Source organism: Ostrinia nubilalis, chromosome 24 (genome assembly GCF_963855985.1).
Source record: "Ostrinia nubilalis chromosome 24, ilOstNubi1.1, whole genome shotgun sequence".
Classification (NCBI taxonomy): domain Eukaryota; kingdom Metazoa; phylum Arthropoda; class Insecta; order Lepidoptera; family Crambidae; genus Ostrinia; species Ostrinia nubilalis.
The window spans coordinates 5,374,950-5,397,474 of record NC_087111.1 but is presented as its reverse complement, the minus strand read 5'-3'; the positions used below and the strand labels follow the sequence as shown (position 1 = coordinate 5,397,474).

General features: G+C 45.5%; 2 protein-coding genes across 2 annotated transcripts; both read left to right on the top strand.

Moving 5' to 3' along the window:
* Positions 1 to 1,504: 1,504 nt before the first annotated feature.
* Positions 1,505 to 5,674, top strand: LOC135083645 (uncharacterized). Its single transcript, XM_063978350.1, has one exon. It carries the CDS (start codon positions 1,505 to 1,507, stop codon positions 5,672 to 5,674), a length of 4,170 nt encoding a protein of 1,389 aa, XP_063834420.1.
* Positions 5,675 to 8,050: 2,376 nt separating this feature from the next.
* Positions 8,051 to 12,186, top strand: LOC135083643 (uncharacterized). The gene is made up of 2 exons (XM_063978348.1): positions 8,051 to 8,205; positions 8,268 to 12,186. Exons 1-2 carry the CDS (start codon positions 8,051 to 8,053, stop codon positions 12,184 to 12,186), a joined length of 4,074 nt encoding a protein of 1,357 aa, XP_063834418.1.
* The last annotated feature ends 10,339 nt before the right edge of the window (positions 12,187 to 22,525 follow it).

The window sequence follows — 22,525 nt, the reverse complement described above, 5'->3', positions numbered from 1 at the left end:
GTAATTTCATAAAAAAATATATTTACGATAATTATTATTATCTTATCTCAAAAAATATAATAAATTAATTCTACACTGACCTGCACTAGCTCCAGCAGCATAACGCCCAATCCAAAATGATGATCACTTCACTTCACACTTCACTAATTAATATTAGAACTAACATTTTACACGTCCGTTTACGGCAGAGGTTGGATAGCGACTGATTGTGCAAGTACTTGGATTGTAATAAGGTGAACGGGTGAATGAATGATTGAACGGATTGAGTAATTGAACTGAGTATATTGCGATCAATGAATTAAATCAGTATCTAAAATTGTTGGGGACGACTCGCCGAGAAGGAGGAAATCGGCGAAATAGTGGCGCGAACGAATGCGTACACCGTTGCGCGTAAACTGTAAATGTGTATGTTTTGTATGTTAATTATTGAATATTTAAGGTTTTAACATGTATTTGATGGTCTCTGTAATAATATTAAATAGCTTGATATATAATTTATGGAAATAATAACCGTTTATGTAAGTTACGTAAGTAAAGATGGTAAATGATGAATAATTCTTTATAGAAGATGTAATTTATTAAGGACTAAGTTAAATTGTAATATATAAGGAAAGACGAAACCTATGTATTACTTTTTACATGAAAATAATAAAGAGGACACATATTAATTAAGGAAAACAGATAATTAAGAATAAGAAGATAGGGAATCGCTTAGGAGTGAGCGAGATAGGCATGTGAGCGCTCACGGACGCGTCTGTCTGAGAGGGAGGGTTTGAAAGAGAGATAGCCTACATTCGGGCATGGCGATTGGTGTAGATTATGGGCGATTGCCGCGACTAAACCCTCGCTCTCAGACAAGACATAAGAAGCGCGCCTCGAGCCCAAAAAAGTGAGTTCGTTCCTGAGTTAGTTCGCAGTTTGTGAGTTCGTGAATCCAGTCAGTCCAGTGCAGAGAAATCGGAATAAGTGCGAGTCGAGCTAAGCTCCTCCTAAACGCGACGCGGTTGCCCTATTCGAACGGGCAAAGTGTAGTGTAGTTCTAGACTTAAGGACAGGACCTACATAGTGTTAAGTGAAGATTTGTGAATTTGTAAAGTGATTAAAGAAGCTATACAGTCCATTGCGTTTTTATTTATCAAGAACTATCGATGAACGGTTGGCGGTTCGAGCTCCGCCGATCAGACCCAGTGCACGCACCGACACACCGAGCGGCTACTTCAGATCCCAACAGTGGGCGGTCGTGCACAGTTTGGTCCTTCGAGCCGGATCTACGGAACCCCTGGATCTACGGCACCCTGGAATACGGAACCCTGGGGTAGGGAACCCCGGACTACGGAACCCCAGACTACGGAACCCCGGACTACGGAACCCCTGGTCTACGGAACCCCAACTAAGGAACCCGAGCTACGGAACCCGGGCTTTGGAAACCGGAACGTAAGGAAGCGGGTCATAGTTGGAACCCTACGGACGACAAGCACTTAGAACCCGATCATCAACTGGAACTATGGTGGTTACCCGGAGCCAAGACGGCAGGGAACCCGCGGAGGAGCAGCCGAGAACGCGACAAGCCACGCTGAGGCGAACGTTCGCGGAGCCGCCGCAATCACCTTCGACTGGACCACTACGAGAAGAGGGTCAAGAAATGGAACCCCCGAGAGGAGAGGGGCAAGAAAGAGAACCCTCACGAACAGAGGTGCCAAGAACTGTGACCATACGTGCGCCATCAGTGAGGTCAACCTCAAGTGCGACCGCCAGAATAAGAGCAGCGGAGATCGCGGCAGCGGAACGGTTGGCTGCGATTAGAAAGAAGGAACTTGAACTCGAAGCGGACCTTATAAAGAAACGTTTGGCCGCCGAGATCGAAGACATTCAAGAAGAAGAGAGAGTTGCGAGCGAAACCGGCGACCACGCACACGAGCGGGTCGAAGGCTGGCTACGCGAGCAGCCGATTGCGACCGCGACAACTACGACGCGTGTTGAGGATACGGGTGCGCCACGGGGGGAGCCCCCCGATGAGGGGCGCTACTCAAGATCGCCGACGCGGACGCCTGCGCGGGAACGTCAAAGAAGCAGCGGGCGCGCTATCGAACAACTAGCAGAAGCCATCAGAGATATGGCATATCGGCCGGGCAGACAGGAATTGCCAATATTCAGCGGAGCAGCAACGGAATGGCTTCCGTTTAGAGCGGCGATCCGTGATTCCGGGATTCTAACGAAGGGAACACCGGCCGACAATCTAGCAAAGCTGCGGTCAAGTTTAAGGGGAGAGGCCAGAGAGGTCGTCGCGGCTCTACTTTACACTGCAGCAGATCCAGTGTTGATAGTGAGAACGTTAGACCAGTACTATGGAAGGCCAGAACACATAATAGATCGTGCGCTGGAAGAGATCAGACATCTGCCGAAACCAGGAGCCGCAGCAATGGATCTCAACAAGTTCGCCATCAAGCTCCAGAATATCGTATCGATTATTCAGAACATCGATAACAGTGGATATTTGATGAATCCTATGTTGGCGAGGGATGTCATTGAGAAACTCAATCCTCACACACGGACGAGGTGGTGTGACTTCGCAGCGGACAGGAAGCGGCCGGGGGAATCAGACATCGTAGCACTGTCTCGCTTTCTAATGGAAGAGGCGGACAAAGCGATGATGTACTCATATACGCCGATGGCCTCCGGTTCCGGAACGCAAGCCTCAACTTCGAAGCCGCCAGTGAAGAAAAGTGCGCGAATATATAACGCGAGTGAAACGACCGCACGCAATGACAATAATGGACAAGTTAGTGACAATAAAAGACAAATAAAGTGCGTGTGTTGTGGTGGAGATCACTTAGTGCCAGACTGTGATCGGTTCAAAGACAAAAGTGAATCGGATCGGTGGGAACTGATAAAGAAGTGCCGATTGTGTTTCCTGTGCCTAGTGTCCACTCATAGACGGCAAAACTGTAAAGCCCGTGCTTGTGATCGTTGTGCTAGACCTCATCACCACCTGCTGCACGCGGACCGGAGAACTACGCCTGTGCAGGAGACCGTCGTGACTGCGACCGCAACTACGGATCGGCAGGTACTTTTAAAGATGTGTCCGGTGACCCTGCGAGGCCCTCTAGGAGAGGTAAGGACCTACGCCCTTCTGGACGAAGGCGCTACGGTCTCACTGATAGACGCTGACCTAGCGAAGTCGCTAACCAAGGGCGGGACGCCGAGGCCCATAACCATCAAGGGGGTCAATGCGACAACGAAAGAGGAGGCCAGCCGCGAGGTACAGTTAAACATAAAGGGCCGGTTCGAGAATGAGGAGCACGAGCTGGTGTTGAGAACAATGAAGAACTTCGAGCTGACACCTCAGACAGTACCAGGTCGTGTATCGAAGTACCCGCACTTAAAGGACATAGAAGGTCTGACCTATGGAAAGGCGAAGCCACAGGTCCTAATAGGGGCCGATCATTGGGACTTGCTCGTGGCCACCGACGTGAGACGAGGAGCAAAGCACGAGCCAGCGGCAACTAGGACTCCGCTGGGATGGGTGGTTCATGGGATCCTGCCGTTCAGGATGATAAAGAAGAACGGTGGAACGGTGCTCCACATCGTGGACAACCTAGAGAAGATAGTGGCTTGGAATTTTGAAATGGAGGCGCTCGGTGTGGGTGTGAGGAAGGCCACCAAGCCCGCCGAGGAGAAGGCCGAATCAACGTTTAGAGAGACAGTGCGCAGAACGCCAGACGAGCGCATCGAGGTAGGGTTAACCTGGAAAGAAGGAAATGTTACCCTACCTCCAAGCTACAAGGAGGCGCTGAAGAGACTCGTGAACCTCGAACGGCGGATGGACCGAAATCCGACATTTAAATCAAGTTACGAGCTGCAAATAAGAAGATTAATAGAGAAAGGATATGTGGAACCCGTGACACGACTAGAAGAAGAAAAGAGGTGGTTCCTTCCGCATTTCGCGACGACAAATTTGAACAAACCAGAGAAGATACGCCTGGTTTTTGACGCTGCAGCTCAAAGCGACGGACGCTGCTTGAACGACTATTTACTGGAGGGGCCTAACCGTCTAAAGGACTTACCCGGCATCTTGTACCGCTTCCGAGAGGAAGAAGTGGCAGTTTCCGCTGACATCGCAGAAATGTTCTTACAAGTGCAGGTTCGAAAGGAAGACCGGCCTGCGCTGACTTTCCTGTGGCGGGGGGAGGATCGAACAAACCCGCCACAGCGATATCAGTTCAAGAGGTTAATATTTGGCGCAAACTGCTCCCCCTTTTTAGCACACAGTGCGCGAGACTATAACGCCGAATCTTTTAGAAAGGAGCACCCCAGAGCATATCGGGCCATCACCCACTGTCACTACATGGATGACTATATAGATAGTTTTAAAACAGAAGAAGAGGCGAGTGAAGTCGCTGAAGAAGTCAACTCAGTACACGAAAGAGCGGGTTTCAACCTCAGGTGTTGGAGCAGCAATGCCACAGGAGTGCTAAAAACATTGCCGGTCGAAAAGCTAGCTCGAGAAGAGGATGTCATCTTAACAAATAGACCAGAGGCCCCCGACAAAACACTGGGCATGATCTGGCACCCTGCTACAGACCAGATAGGGTTCAACACAAGGATGGCACGGGTGCCAGCCGAGATCAAGGACGGGATGAAGATACCAACCAAGCGACAAACACTAAGTCTGGTAATGTCTCTCTATGACCCACTGGGACTAATTAGTCCGCACATACTGACTGGAAGGATTATATTAAAAGATGTGTGGAAGTCAGAAATTGATTGGGACCAAGAACTGGATGCGCCTGAAGCCCAAGAAATAAAGATTTGGCTCGGCAGGCTCGACCAATTGGCGGAGATTAAAATCCAAAGGAAGTACGATAAATTGCGGGAAACGGAAGAGGGCGAACTACACGTGTTTTGCGACGCGAGCGAGCAGGGTTATGCAGCAGTGGCATACGCGCGCTTCCCAAAGAAGAACGGAGGCGCCGGGGTGAGCCTGCTCGCCTCCAAGGCGAAAGTATCACCAAAGAAGACCCAGACTATCCCAAGGCTGGAGTTGCAGGCAGCAGTGATCGCAACTAGACTCGCGGTCTCCCTGAAGCGGGAGCATCGATTGCGGTTCAGCCGGACCTTCTACTGGACCGACTCCAGCACCGTCCTGCATTGGATAAAGAATGGCGCCAAGCTCGAGCGACAGTACGTACAAGTAAGGTTGGGAGAGATCCAAGAAGACTCCGAACCCCAAGAATGGCGCTGGGTCCCCACCGAAATGAATGTCGCCGACGAGGCGACCAGGAAGAAACTGGATGGGGAGGTCATAACGACGACTTGGCTCAACGGTCCCGAGTTTCTGAAAGACCCGGAGGCCTCATGGCCTGAACTGGAGGAGCGAGCGGTGCACACGGCGCAAGAGGAGCCACATGACACCCTCATAGACATGAGCAGATTCTCCAGCTATGAGAAACTTGTGAGGACGTTGGCGTATGTATTGCTCTTCATCCAAAGAGTGAAGACGAAGAGCAAAAGAGAACTGGACGTGCAGCACCTGGAAGGCGCGGAGAAGATCCTAACCATCATGGCGCAACAGGAGAGTTTCCCCAAGGAAGTGAAAGAATTGAGGACTGGAAAGCCGATTCCAAAGGAAAGTCGACTATTCGCGTTGGACCCTGCGATGGCATCATCAGGATGAGGGGTCGCATACAAAGAGCAGCAGTCGACGAAGATGTGAAAAGGCCGATCATCCTAGACAGAAGGCATCAGCTGACGAAGTTGCTGGTGAAACATTACCACGAGCGGGCTCTCCATGCAAACAATGAGAGAGTCGTGAACGAGTTGCGGCAAAAGTACGCAATACTGGGGCTGAGAACGGCGGTTCGCTCAGCGGCACACTCGTGCCAGCTTTGTCGAATAAGGAAGGCGACACCGCAGCAGCCAATAACTGGAGACCTACCTGATTCCCGACTGAAAGACTTTCAGCGGGCCTTCACTCACTGCGGAGTGGACTACTTCGGCCCGATGCTGGTGAAGATCGGGCGCCGTCGAGAGAAGAGGTGGGGTGCACTCTTCACGTGCCTCACCACGCGAGCAGTGCACATTGAGTTGGTACCTTCCCTGAGCACCGACTCTGCAATCATGGCGTTGCGCCGGATGGCGGCGCGACGAGGATGGCCGGCAGTGATCTGGTCCGACAATGGGACCAACTTCAGGGGCGCGGACCAGGAACTGCGAGCAGCGTTCAAGGAGTGGCTGCCGGAGCTGAAGGATGCGGCTCTCACACAGAGGGTCCGATGGCAGTTCATCCCACCAGGCGCTCCGCACCAGGGCGGTGCGTGGGAGCGTCTGATCAGGAGCATCAAGGTGGCATTGGCCGCCACGCTGCGCGAGCGGGTGCCGAGCGAAGAGGTACTCGCCACATTGCTGAGTGAGGCTGAGCATTCAGTCAATTCTCGCCCACTCACCCACGTCTCGGTTGATCCGCGAGATCCCGAGGCCCTCACCCCTAACCACTTTCTGTTGGGGACATCATCGGGTCTACCCCTAACGGGCCCGACAAGCGCTGACGAGAAGAGGCTTTGGCGCGCGACGCAAGCGCTTGCCGACGCCTTCTGGAGGAGATGGTTGCGCGAGTACCTCCCTACCCTGGTACCGCGCGGCCAATCGCAGAACCAGCAGCGACAACTAGCCCCTGGCGACCTTGTGGTCGTTGTGGACCACGCCCTACCCCGAAACACGTGGCCGCGAGGCGTCGTGGAGCGAGTTTGGCCGGGGCCTGACGGAGCAGTACGAGTGGCGGAGATCCGGACCAAGGGCGGCGTCTTCCGACGCCCCGTGACTCGGCTCGCCGTGCTGAGGATGGAGTAGGCGGCGCCGGGAGCTTCGCCGGGGGGAGAACTGTTGGGGACGACTCGCCGAGAAGGAGGAAATCGGCGAAATAGTGGCGCGAACGAATGCGTACACCGTTGCGCGTAAACTGTAAATGTGTATGTTTTGTATGTTAATTATTGAATATTTAAGGTTTTAACATGTATTTGATGGTCTCTGTAATAATATTAAATAGCTTGATATATAATTTATGGAAATAATAACCGTTTATGTAAGTTACGTAAGTAAAGATGGTAAATGATGAATAATTCTTTATAGAAGATGTAATTTATTAAGGACTAAGTTAAATTGTAATATATAAGGAAAGACGAAACCTATGTATTACTTTTTACATGAAAATAATAAAGAGGACACATATTAATTAAGGAAAACAGATAATTAAGAATAAGAAGATAGGGAATCGCTTAGGAGTGAGCGAGATAGGCATGTGAGCGCTCACGGACGCGTCTGTCTGAGAGGGAGGGTTTGAAAGAGAGATAGCCTACATTCGGGCATGGCGATTGGTGTAGATTATGGGCGATTGCCGCGACTAAACCCTCGCTCTCAGACAAGACATAAGAAGCGCGCCTCGAGCCCAAAAAAGTGAGTTCGTCAGTTAGTTCGTCAGTTAGTTCGTCAGTTCGTGAATCCAGTCAGTCCAGTGCAGAGAAATCGGAATAAGTGCGAGTCGAGCTAAGCTCCTCCTAAACGCGACGCGGTTGCCCTATTCGAACGGGCAAAGTGTAGTGTAGTTCTAGACTTAAGGACAGGACCTACATAGTGTTAAGTGAAGATTTGTGAATTTGTGAAGTGATTAAAGAAGCTATACAGTCCATTGCGTTTTTATTTATCAAGAACTATCGATGAACGGTTGGCGGTTCGAGCTCCGCCGATCAGACCCAGTGCACGCACCGACACACCGAGCGGCTACTTCAGATCCCAACAGTGGGCGGTCGTGCACAGTTTGGTCCTTCGAGCCGGATCTACGGAACCCCTGGATCTACGGCACCCTGGAATACGGAACCCTGGGGTAGGGAACCCCGGACTACGGAACCCCGGACTACGGAACCCCTGGTCTACGGAACCCCAACTAAGGAACCCGAGCTACGGAACCCGGACTTTGGAAACCGGAACGTAAGGAAGCGGGTCATAGTTGGAACCCTACGGACTACGAGCACTTAGAACCCGATCATCAACTGGAACTATGGTGGTTACCCGGAGCCAAGAGGAGCAGCCGAGAACGCGACAAGCCACGCTGAGCCGCCGCAATCACCTTCGACTGGACCACTACGAGAAGAGGGTCAAGAAATGGAACCCCCGAGAGGAGAGGGGCAAGAAAGAGAACCCTCACGAACAGAGGTGCCAAGAACTGTGACCATACGTGCGCCATCAGTGAGGTCAACCTCAAGTGCGACCGCCAGAATAAGAGCAGCGGAGATCGCGGCAGCGGAACGGTTGGCTGCGATTAGAAAGAAGGAACTTGAACTCGAAGCGGACCTTATAAAGAAACGTTTGGCCGCCGAGATCGAAGACATTCAAGAAGAAGAGAGAGTTGCGAGCGAAACCGGCGACCACGCACACGAGCGGGTCGAAGGCTGGCTACGCGAGCAGCCGATTGCGACCGCGACAACTACGACGCGTGTTGAGGATACGGGTGCGCCACGGGGGGAGCCCCCCGATGAGGGGCGCTACTCAAGATCGCCGACGCGGACGCCTGCGCGGGAACGTCAAAGAAGCAGCGGGCGCGCTATCGAACAACTAGCAGAAGCCATCAGAGATATGGCTTATCGGCCGGGGAGACAGGAATTGCCAATATTCAGCGGAGCAGCAACGGAGTGGCTTCCGTTTAGAGCGGCAATCCGTGATTCCGGGATTTTAACGAAGGGAACACCGGCCGACAATCTAGCAAAGCTGCGGTCGAGTTTAAGGGGAGAGGCCAGAGAGGTCGTCGCGGCTCTACTTTACACTGCAGCAGATCCAGTATTGATAGTGAGAACGTTAGACCAGTACTATGGAAGGCCAGAGCATATAATAGATCGTGCGCTGGAAGAGATCAGACATCTGCCGAAACCAGGAGCCGCAGCAATAGATCTCAACAAGTTCGCCATCAAGCTCCAGAATATCGTATCGATTATTCAGAACATCGATAACAGTGGATATTTGATGAATCCTATGTTGGCGAGGGATGTCATTGAGAAACTCAATCCTCACACACGGACGAGGTGGTGTGACTTCGCAGCGGACAGGAAGCGGCCGGGGGAATCAGACATCGTAGCACTGTCTCGCTTTCTAATGGAAGAGGCGGACAAAGCGATGATGTACTCATATACGCCGATGGCCTCCGGTTCCGGAACGCAAGCCTCAACTTCGAAGCCGCCAGTGAAGAAAAGTGCGCGAATATATAACGCGAGTGAAACGACCGCACGCAATGACAATAATGGACAAGTTAGTGACAATAAAAGACAAATAAAGTGCGTGTGTTGTGGTGGAGATCACTTAGTGCCAGACTGTGATCGGTTCAAAGACAAAAGTGAATCGGATCGGTGGGAACTGATAAAGAAGTGCCGATTGTGTTTCCTGTGCCTAGTGTCCACTCATAGACGGCAAAACTGTAAAGCCCGTGCTTGTGATCGTTGTGCTAGACCTCATCACCACCTGCTGCACGCGGACCGGAGAACTACGCCTGTGCAGGAGACCGTCGTGACTGCGACCGCAACTACGGATCGGCAGGTACTTTTAAAGATGTGTCCGGTGACCCTGCGAGGCCCTCTAGGAGAGGTAAGGACCTACGCCCTTCTGGACGAAGGCGCTACGGTCTCACTGATAGACGCTGACCTAGCGAAGTCGCTAACCAAGGGCGGGACGCCGAGGCCCATAACCATCAAGGGGGTCAATGCGACAACGAAAGAGGAGGCCAGCCGCGAGGTACAGTTAAACATAAAGGGCCGGTTCGAGAATGAGGAGCACGAGCTGGTGTTGAGAACAATGAAGAACTTCGAGCTGACACCTCAGACAGTACCAGGTCGTGTATCGAAGTACCCGCACTTAAAGGACATAGAAGGTCTGACCTATGGAAAGGCGAAGCCACAGGTCCTAATAGGGGCCGATCATTGGGACTTGCTCGTGGCCACCGACGTGAGACGAGGAGCAAAGCACGAGCCAGCGGCAACTAGGACTCCGCTGGGATGGGTGGTTCATGGGATCCTGCCGTTCAGGATGATAAAGAAGAACGGTGGAACGGTGCTCCACATCGTGGACAACCTAGAGAAGATAGTGGCTTGGAATTTTGAAATGGAGGCGCTCGGTGTGGGTGTGAGGAAGGCCACCAAGCCCGCCGAGGAGAAGGCCGAATCAACGTTTAGAGAGACAGTGCGCAGAACGCCAGACGAGCGCATCGAGGTAGGGTTAACCTGGAAAGAAGGAAATGTTACCCTACCTCCAAGCTACAAGGAGGCGCTGAAGAGACTCGTGAACCTCGAACGGCGGATGGACCGAAATCCGACATTTAAATCAAGTTACGAGCTGCAAATAAGAAGATTAATAGAGAAAGGATATGTGGAACCCGTGACACGACTAGAAGAAGAAAAGAGGTGGTTCCTTCCGCATTTCGCGACGACAAATTTGAACAAACCAGAGAAGATACGCCTGGTTTTTGACGCTGCAGCTCAAAGCGACGGACGCTGCTTGAACGACTATTTACTGGAGGGGCCTAACCGTCTAAAGGACTTACCCGGCATCTTGTACCGCTTCCGAGAGGAAGAAGTGGCAGTTTCCGCTGACATCGCAGAAATGTTCTTACAAGTGCAGGTTCGAAAGGAAGACCGGCCTGCGCTGACTTTCCTGTGGCGGGGGGAGGATCGAACAAACCCGCCACAGCGATATCAGTTCAAGAGGTTAATATTTGGCGCAAACTGCTCCCCCTTTTTAGCACACAGTGCGCGAGACTATAACGCCGAATCTTTTAGAAAGGAGCACCCCAGAGCATATCGGGCCATCACCCACTGTCACTACATGGATGACTATATAGATAGTTTTAAAACAGAAGAAGAGGCGAGTGAAGTCGCTGAAGAAGTCAACTCAGTACACGAAAGAGCGGGTTTCAACCTCAGGTGTTGGAGCAGCAATGCCACAGGAGTGCTAAAAACATTGCCGGTCGAAAAGCTAGCTCGAGAAGAGGATGTCATCTTAACAAATAGACCAGAGGCCCCCGACAAAACACTGGGCATGATCTGGCACCCTGCTACAGACCAGATAGGGTTCAACACAAGGATGGCACGGGTGCCAGCCGAGATCAAGGACGGGATGAAGATACCAACCAAGCGACAAACACTAAGTCTGGTAATGTCTCTCTATGACCCACTGGGACTAATTAGTCCGCACATACTGACTGGAAGGATTATATTAAAAGATGTGTGGAAGTCAGAAATTGATTGGGACCAAGAACTGGATGCGCCTGAAGCCCAAGAAATAAAGATTTGGCTCGGCAGGCTCGACCAATTGGCGGAGATTAAAATCCAAAGGAAGTACGATAAATTGCGGGAAACGGAAGAGGGCGAACTACACGTGTTTTGCGACGCGAGCGAGCAGGGTTATGCAGCAGTGGCATACGCGCGCTTCCCAAAGAAGAACGGAGGCGCCGGGGTGAGCCTGCTCGCCTCCAAGGCGAAAGTATCACCAAAGAAGACCCAGACTATCCCAAGGCTGGAGTTGCAGGCAGCAGTGATCGCAACTAGACTCGCGGTCTCCCTGAAGCGGGAGCATCGATTGCGGTTCAGCCGGACCTTCTACTGGACCGACTCCAGCACCGTCCTGCATTGGATAAAGAATGGCGCCAAGCTCGAGCGACAGTACGTACAAGTAAGGTTGGGAGAGATCCAAGAAGACTCCGAACCCCAAGAATGGCGCTGGGTCCCCACCGAAATGAATGTCGCCGACGAGGCGACCAGGAAGAAACTGGATGGGGAGGTCATAACGACGACTTGGCTCAACGGTCCCGAGTTTCTGAAAGACCCGGAGGCCTCATGGCCTGAACTGGAGGAGCGAGCGGTGCACACGGCGCAAGAGGAGCCACATGACACCCTCATAGACATGAGCAGATTCTCCAGCTATGAGAAACTTGTGAGGACGTTGGCGTATGTATTGCTCTTCATCCAAAGAGTGAAGACGAAGAGCAAAAGAGAACTGGACGTGCAGCACCTGGAAGGCGCGGAGAAGATCCTAACCATCATGGCGCAACAGGAGAGTTTCCCCAAGGAAGTGAAAGAATTGAGGACTGGAAAGCCGATTCCAAAGGAAAGTCGACTATTCGCGTTGGACCCTGCGATGGCATCATCAGGATGAGGGGTCGCATACAAAGAGCAGCAGTCGACGAAGATGTGAAAAGGCCGATCATCCTAGACAGAAGGCATCAGCTGACGAAGTTGCTGGTGAAACATTACCACGAGCGGGCTCTCCATGCAAACAATGAGAGAGTCGTGAACGAGTTGCGGCAAAAGTACGCAATACTGGGGCTGAGAACGGCGGTTCGCTCAGCGGCACACTCGTGCCAGCTTTGTCGAATAAGGAAGGCGACACCGCAGCAGCCAATAACTGGAGACCTACCTGATTCCCGACTGAAAGACTTTCAGCGGGCCTTCACTCACTGCGGAGTGGACTACTTCGGCCCGATGCTGGTGAAGATCGGGCGCCGTCGAGAGAAGAGGTGGGGTGCACTCTTCACGTGCCTCACCACGCGAGCAGTGCACATTGAGTTGGTACCTTCCCTGAGCACCGACTCTGCAATCATGGCGTTGCGCCGGATGGCGGCGCGACGAGGATGGCCGGCAGTGATCTGGTCCGACAATGGGACCAACTTCAGGGGCGCGGACCAGGAACTGCGAGCAGCGTTCAAGGAGTGGCTGCCGGAGCTGAAGGATGCGGCTCTCACACAGAGGGTCCGATGGCAGTTCATCCCACCAGGCGCTCCGCACCAGGGCGGTGCGTGGGAGCGTCTGATCAGGAGCATCAAGGTGGCATTGGCCGCCACGCTGCGCGAGCGGGTGCCGAGCGAAGAGGTACTCGCCACATTGCTGAGTGAGGCTGAGCATTCAGTCAATTCTCGCCCACTCACCCACGTCTCGGTTGATCCGCGAGATCCCGAGGCCCTCACCCCTAACCACTTTCTGTTGGGGACATCATCGGGTCTACCCCTAACGGGCCCGACAAGCGCTGACGAGAAGAGGCTTTGGCGCGCGACGCAAGCGCTTGCCGACGCCTTCTGGAGGAGATGGTTGCGCGAGTACCTCCCTACCCTGGTACCGCGCGGCCAATCGCAGAACCAGCAGCGACAACTAGCCCCTGGCGACCTTGTGGTCGTTGTGGACCACGCCCTACCCCGAAACACGTGGCCGCGAGGCGTCGTGGAGCGAGTTTGGCCGGGGCCTGACGGAGCAGTACGAGTGGCGGAGATCCGGACCAAGGGCGGCGTCTTCCGACGCCCCGTGACTCGGCTCGCCGTGCTGAGGATGGAGTAGGCGGCGCCGGGAGCTTCGCCGGGGGGAGAACTGTTGGGGACGACTCGCCGAGAAGGAGGAAATCGGCGAAATAGTGGCGCGAACGAATGCGTACACCGTTGCGCGTAAACTGTAAATGTGTATGTTTTGTATGTTAATTATTGAATATTTAAGGTTTTAACATGTATTTGATGGTCTCTGTAATAATATTAAATAGCTTGATATATAATTTATGGAAATAATAACCGTTTATGTAAGTTACGTAAGTAAAGATGGTAAATGATGAATAATTCTTTATAGAAGATGTAATTTATTAAGGACTAAGTTAAATTGTAATATATAAGGAAAGACGAAACCTATGTATTACTTTTTACATGAAAATAATAAAGAGGACACATATTAATTAAGGAAAACAGATAATTAAGAATAAGAAGATAGGGAATCGCTTAGGAGTGAGCGAGATAGGCATGTGAGCGCTCACGGACGCGTCTGTCTGAGAGGGAGGGTTTGAAAGAGAGATAGCCTACATTCGGGCATGGCGATTGGTGTAGATTATGGGCGATTGCCGCGACTAAACCCTCGCTCTCAGACAAGACATAAGAAGCGCGCCTCGAGCCCAAAAAAGTGAGTTCGTTCCTGAGTTAGTTCGCAGTTTGTGAGTTCGTGAATCCAGTCAGTCCAGTGCAGAGAAATCGGAATAAGTGCGAGTCGAGCTAAGCTCCTCCTAAACGCGACGCGGTTGCCCTATTCGAACGGGCAAAGTGTAGTGTAGTTCTAGACTTAAGGACAGGACCTACATAGTGTTAAGTGAAGATTTGTGAATTTGTAAAGTGATTAAAGAAGCTATACAGTCCATTGCGTTTTTATTTATCAAGAACTATCGATGAACGGTTGGCGGTTCGAGCTCCGCCGATCAGACCCAGTGCACGCACCGACACACCGAGCGGCTACTTCAGATCCCAACAGTGGGCGGTCGTACACAAAAATGTAATTTAAAAATGGTTTGGGCATAAAAAATAAATTTATGGATATTTTTATTATTTTCATTTTTAGTCGACAAATCAACATTCGTAATATTTTGATGACGATAAATGTGCTATTTTCTTTTCGCTCCGTGATGTCTGAAGTCTCCTTACACCAAGTAGTACTTATATTCATAGCGGTATAAAAAAATCACTTCTAAACAAAAGCAAATATTGCATTTTTCAAGAACGAAATCAATTTGCAGCCCAAAATCAACGGTCCGTGACACGTTGAAGTTTTAACAGCGAGCTTTTGGAAGCTTCGAAACGAACGGTGGCGCTCGCTTTTTTACGCGCGGACGTTGATTTATTGTCTGGGGTCCTATTTTAAATAAGTTTTAGCGAGCATGCGATATTGAAAAAAAATCGCATTTTTAAGGGTTCTGAAAAAATGTTGTCAAAGACAAAATATAGTATTTTTACTACTTTAGTTTTACTGAAAACGTAGGTACAATCACCGTCAAATAGTCCGTGACACCCAAAAATTTCGCAACAAGTCTTTGTCCTAATTGGAATAAGGTTGTGACCTACACTATTCGTTAATCGTTTTTTTGTGGGACAGTCTTGGTGTCCTACATTGATTTTTACTTTAATAACTTAGTATACAAGAAAATGTTTATTCACGGCACAGAGTAGTTATCTATAAGTGACAATAAAATAATTTAACAAGTAGAAGCGTAGGTAAACGACACGAAAAACAACCACGTTATTGATAAACAACCAAAATGTCCATCTCATAAATAATGCCTGTAAAGCAATCTCCGCTAACGAGTGACCCCTCGCTAACTACGACCCATTTCCATACAGCTTAATGTAAAAATAAACCGTCTTCCAGGTCAATAGAAATAGCGCGGTCAGAGTATCGACCGGTAGCGGGTCGAGCGGTTCGGAGATTGGAGAATATACCCCTTCTTTAATCGCATTGGTAGCTGTTAGTGGCTTGACGATGGTTTTTGAAGTTGTGAACCGCGTGCACTCAAAAAGAAGTCACTTTTTTATTAAAGTATGCGTATGACAGCAGATAACTGCATATTTATTTACTCTTTTACTGTGTTAAGTTGTACGAAGGCATGAATATGTATGTTGTAATTAGATGATGCACTTAGCAAAAGCAATTACACACAGAGACTGCCGTCTGTTCTTTAGAAAACTATTTTAGTAAGTACCTACGTAAGTAGTAGGTACTTACTAAAATAGTTTTATTATATATAATACTACTTACCTACATGTTTAGCACCATTTTATACGTAGGTATTAGACTATGGGTAATAATTTTTAGATCGAAAAAGGGAAGGTGATATTATTTGATTATAATAAATTAAAATCAATTCTCACCTTAGGCAGTTAGATTTTTTTTAATTTATTTTAAAACTGTTCAAAATCAAAAGAAAAAAACTAACTAGTTAGAAATACATCTTTTTGTTTACACAATGGAATCGAATTAGATTAGAGAATAAACCCTCTCGTGTAACTACGATTTGTACAGTTTGTACCTGTCACTAGCGATTCTCTCGCTGGCAATTTTACTTTTTCATTTTCCGTTTTGTTTACCTATTATTTTTTGTACCAGTGTTACATTAGAAATGTATAGCAACAGTTACTAGACTCTCCCATAAAATGTCACTTAAAATCCTTTTTTAACACATTGATGGTACACAATGTACGTGAATAAGAGTGTCATTTGGGAAGTAATTCTTAACTTGTACTGTCCACCAAAGTGTTAAAATGGACTATCTCGCAGTCGTAATTTGTAGTATACCTACTTATGAATATTATTAAATTGAAGGAACTCAAACTGTAATTTAGGTAACGTTAATAAATATTATGTTGTATAGAATAGAAATCTGTCAGCAAGTTACATCTAAACAAGTTAAAGAAGCTAGTAATAAAACTCCAAAGTGATCAAACCTCATTTGGTATTAGCTTTAATCTTTCAAATTTTCCTTAACTTATCTTCAGTTAGTTAAACCCTTTGAGTTAAACTCTCTTCCTTCAATCAATTACCCGCTTGACCGACTGTATCTTGCCGACCTACTCTGAAGAACATCACCTTATACTTCGAATGTCTCCATCCTTCTCACGCCCAATAAGATACCTGTAAGAGCAACAGTGACAGATAGAATCGAATAGAGGCGTTTTTGAATAGGCCTGCTGATGCTTAAAGTTCCATTAATTACCAAATTGGAACTGTCTTTGGAACTGGAACACTTTGGATGCGGGCGACGAGTTATTATTTCATATTCATACTGTCTTATACTGGAACATAGGTAACGAAGAACAGACAGCTCACCTAACTTAAATTTACTTTTAATTATTGGTTTGAATGAACTAGTAATTTTGTCAAAAAACAGTGAGATTCACCAATACCTACCCGCATACGGTCTGTATTAGAAACAACAATGGACTATGTTAACGGACATTTTGGAGTGGATATCACCCACAAGGTGAACAGTGACCTTATAAAGGTAGAAGGAAGGTGCTGGATGCAGGCCGCCACCAACCAGGCGATTTGAAAATAACTGGGAGAGGCCTATGTTCAGCAGTGGACGTCCTGTGGCTGAAATGATGGTAATGATAATAATTAGATACATAGCTCAAAAATCCAATCGAAATCACAAGTAAGTCATACATTAATGACTGAGACTCAAATTTTGAATAGCTGTTAGTTCTAAAAGCATTCTTGAGTCTTAGATTCAAACTTGAGTACCATTTCATAATACAAGCCTGAATGAGGTACACTCGGAACGTAGTTGCTCAGTATTTCGTAAAATACCTCATTGAAAGCCTTTATGCATACAGTCCGTGTGATTACGAGGTTGCTACGAGCAAGCGGTCGTAGTGCTACGAATAATCGCTACGTGACAACTCGTAGTTCGTAGTGTTCGTAGCGAGTGTTGGATTGGCTTTTGTTTTTCACTGCATGTTTTAAGTGAAATTTCAAACGAAAATGGTTGCGACTGTTTTAAAAACTTCTGTTTCTCTCTGTAAAAGAAACGAGCAAACCAATTAACTATTTATAAACTAAAAAAAACACTTACAAAAAGGATCAATTTCTACATAGTTTATGTGTTTATTCTTGATATCTAGGTGTTAATTAAAAATAATAATTAAAACGGTTGGTCAAAAGTTGAAAACAAAGCTTTTTGTCTTTTGCACTTTTTAAATAGTGGTTTCAATTGTTTCTTTTTTTGAGTAATTGAGTCCATGGGCAGTTCATTTTTGAAATGAAAAACCATGCTTTATCTGCCTGTTTTAGAAAAAATCTTATGATTATTTGATTTGGCCGTAAATTTTGTGCTTTACCACTAATTTTACCTGACATTACTAAATAACTAAGTAAAGTACGCCTAAGTCCTTGAATACCTGCGGCATAGTTGGTATTTGGGTGAAGATTCAGGAATTCATAGAATTATGTACTAACTAGTTCTGCTCTGTGGTTACTATATTGTAATGTTAGAATGTAGTCGTAGAATACATAACTTGAGCAATGAAATTAGGTTGTAAGTGAGAAACATAATTATTATAATTACTGTTATTTAATATTGATTACCTACCTTACCTTACATACCTTTCTTAAGTGTGTAAACTCTCGGTAGCTAAAGGTAAAATTTATAAAAATAAATCTTGGGGTTTTTTTTTAATGTACCTAGGTACCTATTTCGTGTATCAATTTGCTACAAAGTCGGTTTGTCACACATTGAAATATCATACATTAAAAGGAATTAAATACGTGTCAAATTAGTCACGAGATATAATTATGTTAGGTGTGACGAAATTATACGAGCTTTCTGTCATAAATCGATTCTATGGAAAATCGACATTAACTTTAATGAAACGGGAAATACAGGCTATTTTGAGCGAATATCCTTTACGTTTTGATGCATGCCAACATCACAAAAATATTTAAGTACAAAACATGGATTGAGGAAAAACTCAATGCCAAATGAAAACATTTTACTTGTTTGTTACGGTCTTGTTTACTAGGTAAAGATAAAAAATAACAGATATTTTTCAAATATACTTTATTTTTGACTAGAAACTCTTAGTATTACCAGACACCGGCATCGGCACGATCCCTAAGAAACCTTATCTACTTGATATGATAACATTTAGACAGTAAAAACTTTTATTTACATAACATAATTATTGACAGAACATCATTAAATCATTTTAACGTAAGCATTTCACATAATTTATTATATTTCTACACAATTATACAACAGTGAAGACAGATACTCGAAAAGAGTGGTTTCTCACATTTATCCTTGAAAGGCAGGGGCTAATAGTTGACATCATATTTTTAACCTTCTTGCCTTTTCTTAAGGCTCAGGACAAGACTAATAAAATAGAACAAACCTGTCACATAACTCAATATTATTAAAAATTAATTATTGGACATACAGTGATATTTAAAGTTTGAAATGAGTGTTTTAGAAAAGTTGTTCAATTGCCGTTTTAAAAGCAACTATTATTGCATGACACACTATTCATATCAAATACGCATATTTAGCCTAAACGCATATAAATTACATAGTATGAAGTATTTACATTACTGTAGTATGTAATAATCTGCACTATTCGATTGTAGAGGTATACCTTATTAGAGGTGATTGACGACTTGTCATAAATTTAATTCGTCGCACTTTTTAAAATCTTTTAGTTGAATGTTAAGTTAGAAACACGAATAATATGTATCTATTTTTTAATTATTTACTGCATCATTTATTTCTGAAAAATTAAAGTGTTACGAATTCACTCACGTTTTTCCTGTGACGAATTTTGTGACAAATCGACAATAACCCCTTTATAGACGATATCGTTTCATTTTCTTGTGACACAAATTCACTCTAAGTATATTATGATTAAAATGTATTGTAATTTGTATTTATCTAAAGAGTTATAAACATATTTTTTACCATTTACCAATTAATGTACAGTGATAGACATAAATCTTCATAAATTTTTAACGCGCTCGCTAGTGACGATGTTTAATGTAAACTCACACTAAGCCCTCAGAAGAAAGATTTTCTTTCACTGTAGATTAATGTAGGAAAAATCTCAGGTACCTACTATTTTTGATATGACATTGTAATCGATGATACCTGTATTATTTCCCTAATTTAATATAATAATATGTATGTTTTATGGACAAAAGCCACGAAGCTCTTTAAATTTAATGACATAATATTTTATAATTTCTCTATATCTTATTTACATTATACATACATACACATAAAATATGATAATCTACTTTCGTATAAGATGTTTTCCTTAGTAAATATTTTCAACTAGGTAGTACAGCAATGTAGACTAAAGATTTTTCAAGCATCCACATTACAAAAAAGATTCTTAGGTGGTTACTTTAATGAATCATAGATAATATTATTTGTTAAATGGAATACGAATGGTTCTCAAGAAATGTTTGTCTCAAATAATCTAAACTGTACTTTAATTTTCTTTTATATTAAATAAAATCTCTTTCAACCATAAAATATAGATTTTAATACTATGTACAATACTCTTCCTAATAATGATAAGTTATCATAAATTCTCTTGGAATGACGTTTGATATGTCCTATGATATATCTAATACTGTTATATCTCACTACTTATATTATACAATTATATATAACTAATAAAGATCATTAGCGCTTTTCCCCATTATGAAATGTATATTTTCATTATAATTGATAACACTGTGCTCTAATATAACATAGTGTGGGAAAATCAGTGTGTTTATACATTAACGAGCCGTAGGAAGTAATTTGATTAGACATCAAACGGTTATTTGAAATCAATAATTATGTGCTGTTACGGTAATTATGAAAATGGTGCGGTAATTATGACACATTTACTAAATTACACACATGAGGGACACTCAACGATGTTGACAAATTGTTTATTTGGGGCTGCTTGGACTATGATCCACTAACATAAATCCAGCTGAGGTTCTGGATTCGAATCCCGATGGCGATAACTTTGTAAACGAATAAAATTATACATATGTATGTAGCCGTGTGATTTTAGTTTACAATATGACCACTTAAACTCTTCTCGTGTATGTCGTAAAAGTGGGCTAAATAAAAAATATGCGAACAAGAGGCTTCCAAAACCACTGTGGGAAATGTTAGCTAAATCCTTTTAGAAAGGACCGTGCTCCTGCAGTGGGGACTAAATGACTTGATGATGATGAATTGTATTAGGATTTTTGGATATTCTAGTAGTTTACACGTTTGTGTCTTGAATGTGTCATTAAAATTAATATATCACAAACTAAAGTTTATGACCTTTTCAATTTTTATTTGTTTTTCTCACCTAATGTTCTTAAAGTTCTCAGTTCAATTTCTCAATAACAAGATTACAGACACTAGTCTTAGCTGATAGGCTACGGAAAACGACGGTAGTATAAAATGGGTTAAACGCTATATGCGGCGTATGACGTCAGAGTCAAAACGATCCTCACGACGTCCATACGCTGACTTCAACAACTGAAAGACACCTCAATAGTAAATGTTTTTAATGAACATTGTGACGTAGCCTACGGCGTGACGCTGTTTTACCAAAACCCCTTCTTTAGTACAGTTAGTCAAATTGTTGTCCAGACAATTCGAGACCGACCCAAATTTTCCATCAGCATTATTATGTTACCAATAAAATCCAATTTAATCACACACGTCAGTTAGTCATAATGAATCGTTATTATGACAATAAATCATAGGCTGCCAATAAAACGTTTTCGCAGTTTATATCCCATCGCTCAAACCGGCGCGCTGTATAATTGAGGATTACCCCTGTATCCGCCAATCCAGGGTTTAACGGCGCACACGTGACATAGCTCGGGGAAAACAGCCATAACAGTTCTCTGTCATCAACTACCTTGGTGGTCTTGTGTAAGACCACCTCTATCACAAGCTTTGCTTAGTTTGGGACTAGAGGCGCAGTGTAAAATGTACTAGGATATTTATTTATGTATTATCTTGTAGAAGGAACACCTCTGTGATCTAGTACAAAGAACACTTCTTAGATCCAATGGTCACGGGTTAGATTTCTAGCAGGCGCAAAATTTTCGGCTCGTGGTGGGGCTTATTTTGAGTTCACATGACAGATGTTATCATGATCTGATTTAGGTCTATAGTACAGATTTTAGTAGATATTAGATGCCCCGTCTTGGCATGCATTTATAAGGCCTCAACCTCGAATTTAGCGGGCAGCGGGGCGGCGGCGGTAGCGGCGCGGGAGCGGCAGGATCTTATGCGTAAAATCAAATAGACTGGTTCTCGAAAACAGCGGCGCGGGAGCGGGCAACGAGCGGGCAGCGGCGCGGGAGCGGGCAACGAGCGAGCAGCGCACTTCCTTCTGGAGTGTATATCATAGTTGCGACAAACAAAGGTGCTACAAACGTTGTGACGACAGTACGTTATGCCGACAATCGATGGCGCGACTGCACATTAGCTCGACGAACGTTAGCGCGACAGAACGATGGGGCGACAAACGAAAGCACGACAGGACTTTGGAGCGACAAACCCTAGCGCGACATTACTTAGGCTCGACAAACGATTGCACGACAGAACCTCTGATCGACAAACTATACTGTGGCACAACGTGAATGTTTATGTCATAGTCAAAGGTCGATATGAAGTCTCTTCGCGGAAGTTCTTCATAGTCCAGCAGTTGCCTGTAAAGGGCTATTACTATAAAAAAATACCTATCCTTGGACATTTCGTTTAAAATTCATCATTTCAATTTCCGGCCGGGAATCGAGCCCGGGACCTCTCGGCATAGTAGTCCGTTCCGAACCACTACATCAAACGGCCGACATAGACATGGTGATGAAGCATAGTAACAAGGTAATAAAAAATATGTTTATAGAAATTATTAGGTTTATTTTAAATCTTACATGTTCAACTTAATGTGCCATAAGTTTTCAATGTGTAACATAAGTAGGTATCACTTAACATTAAACTAAAATGACATGTTTACTTTCAATTATAAATAAATGTTAACAAAAATGTACTCTCCGTATTAAAAGATTTTATTCACCTAACTTTGTTTTATACAGGGTGGAATTTTGTAATGCCACCTGGAGGGAAAGTACTCTTAATACTGAAGATAGAAAATTTTATGCAAAGAAAACATTCCTTTATTTTTGAAAAGAAAGAGAACTGC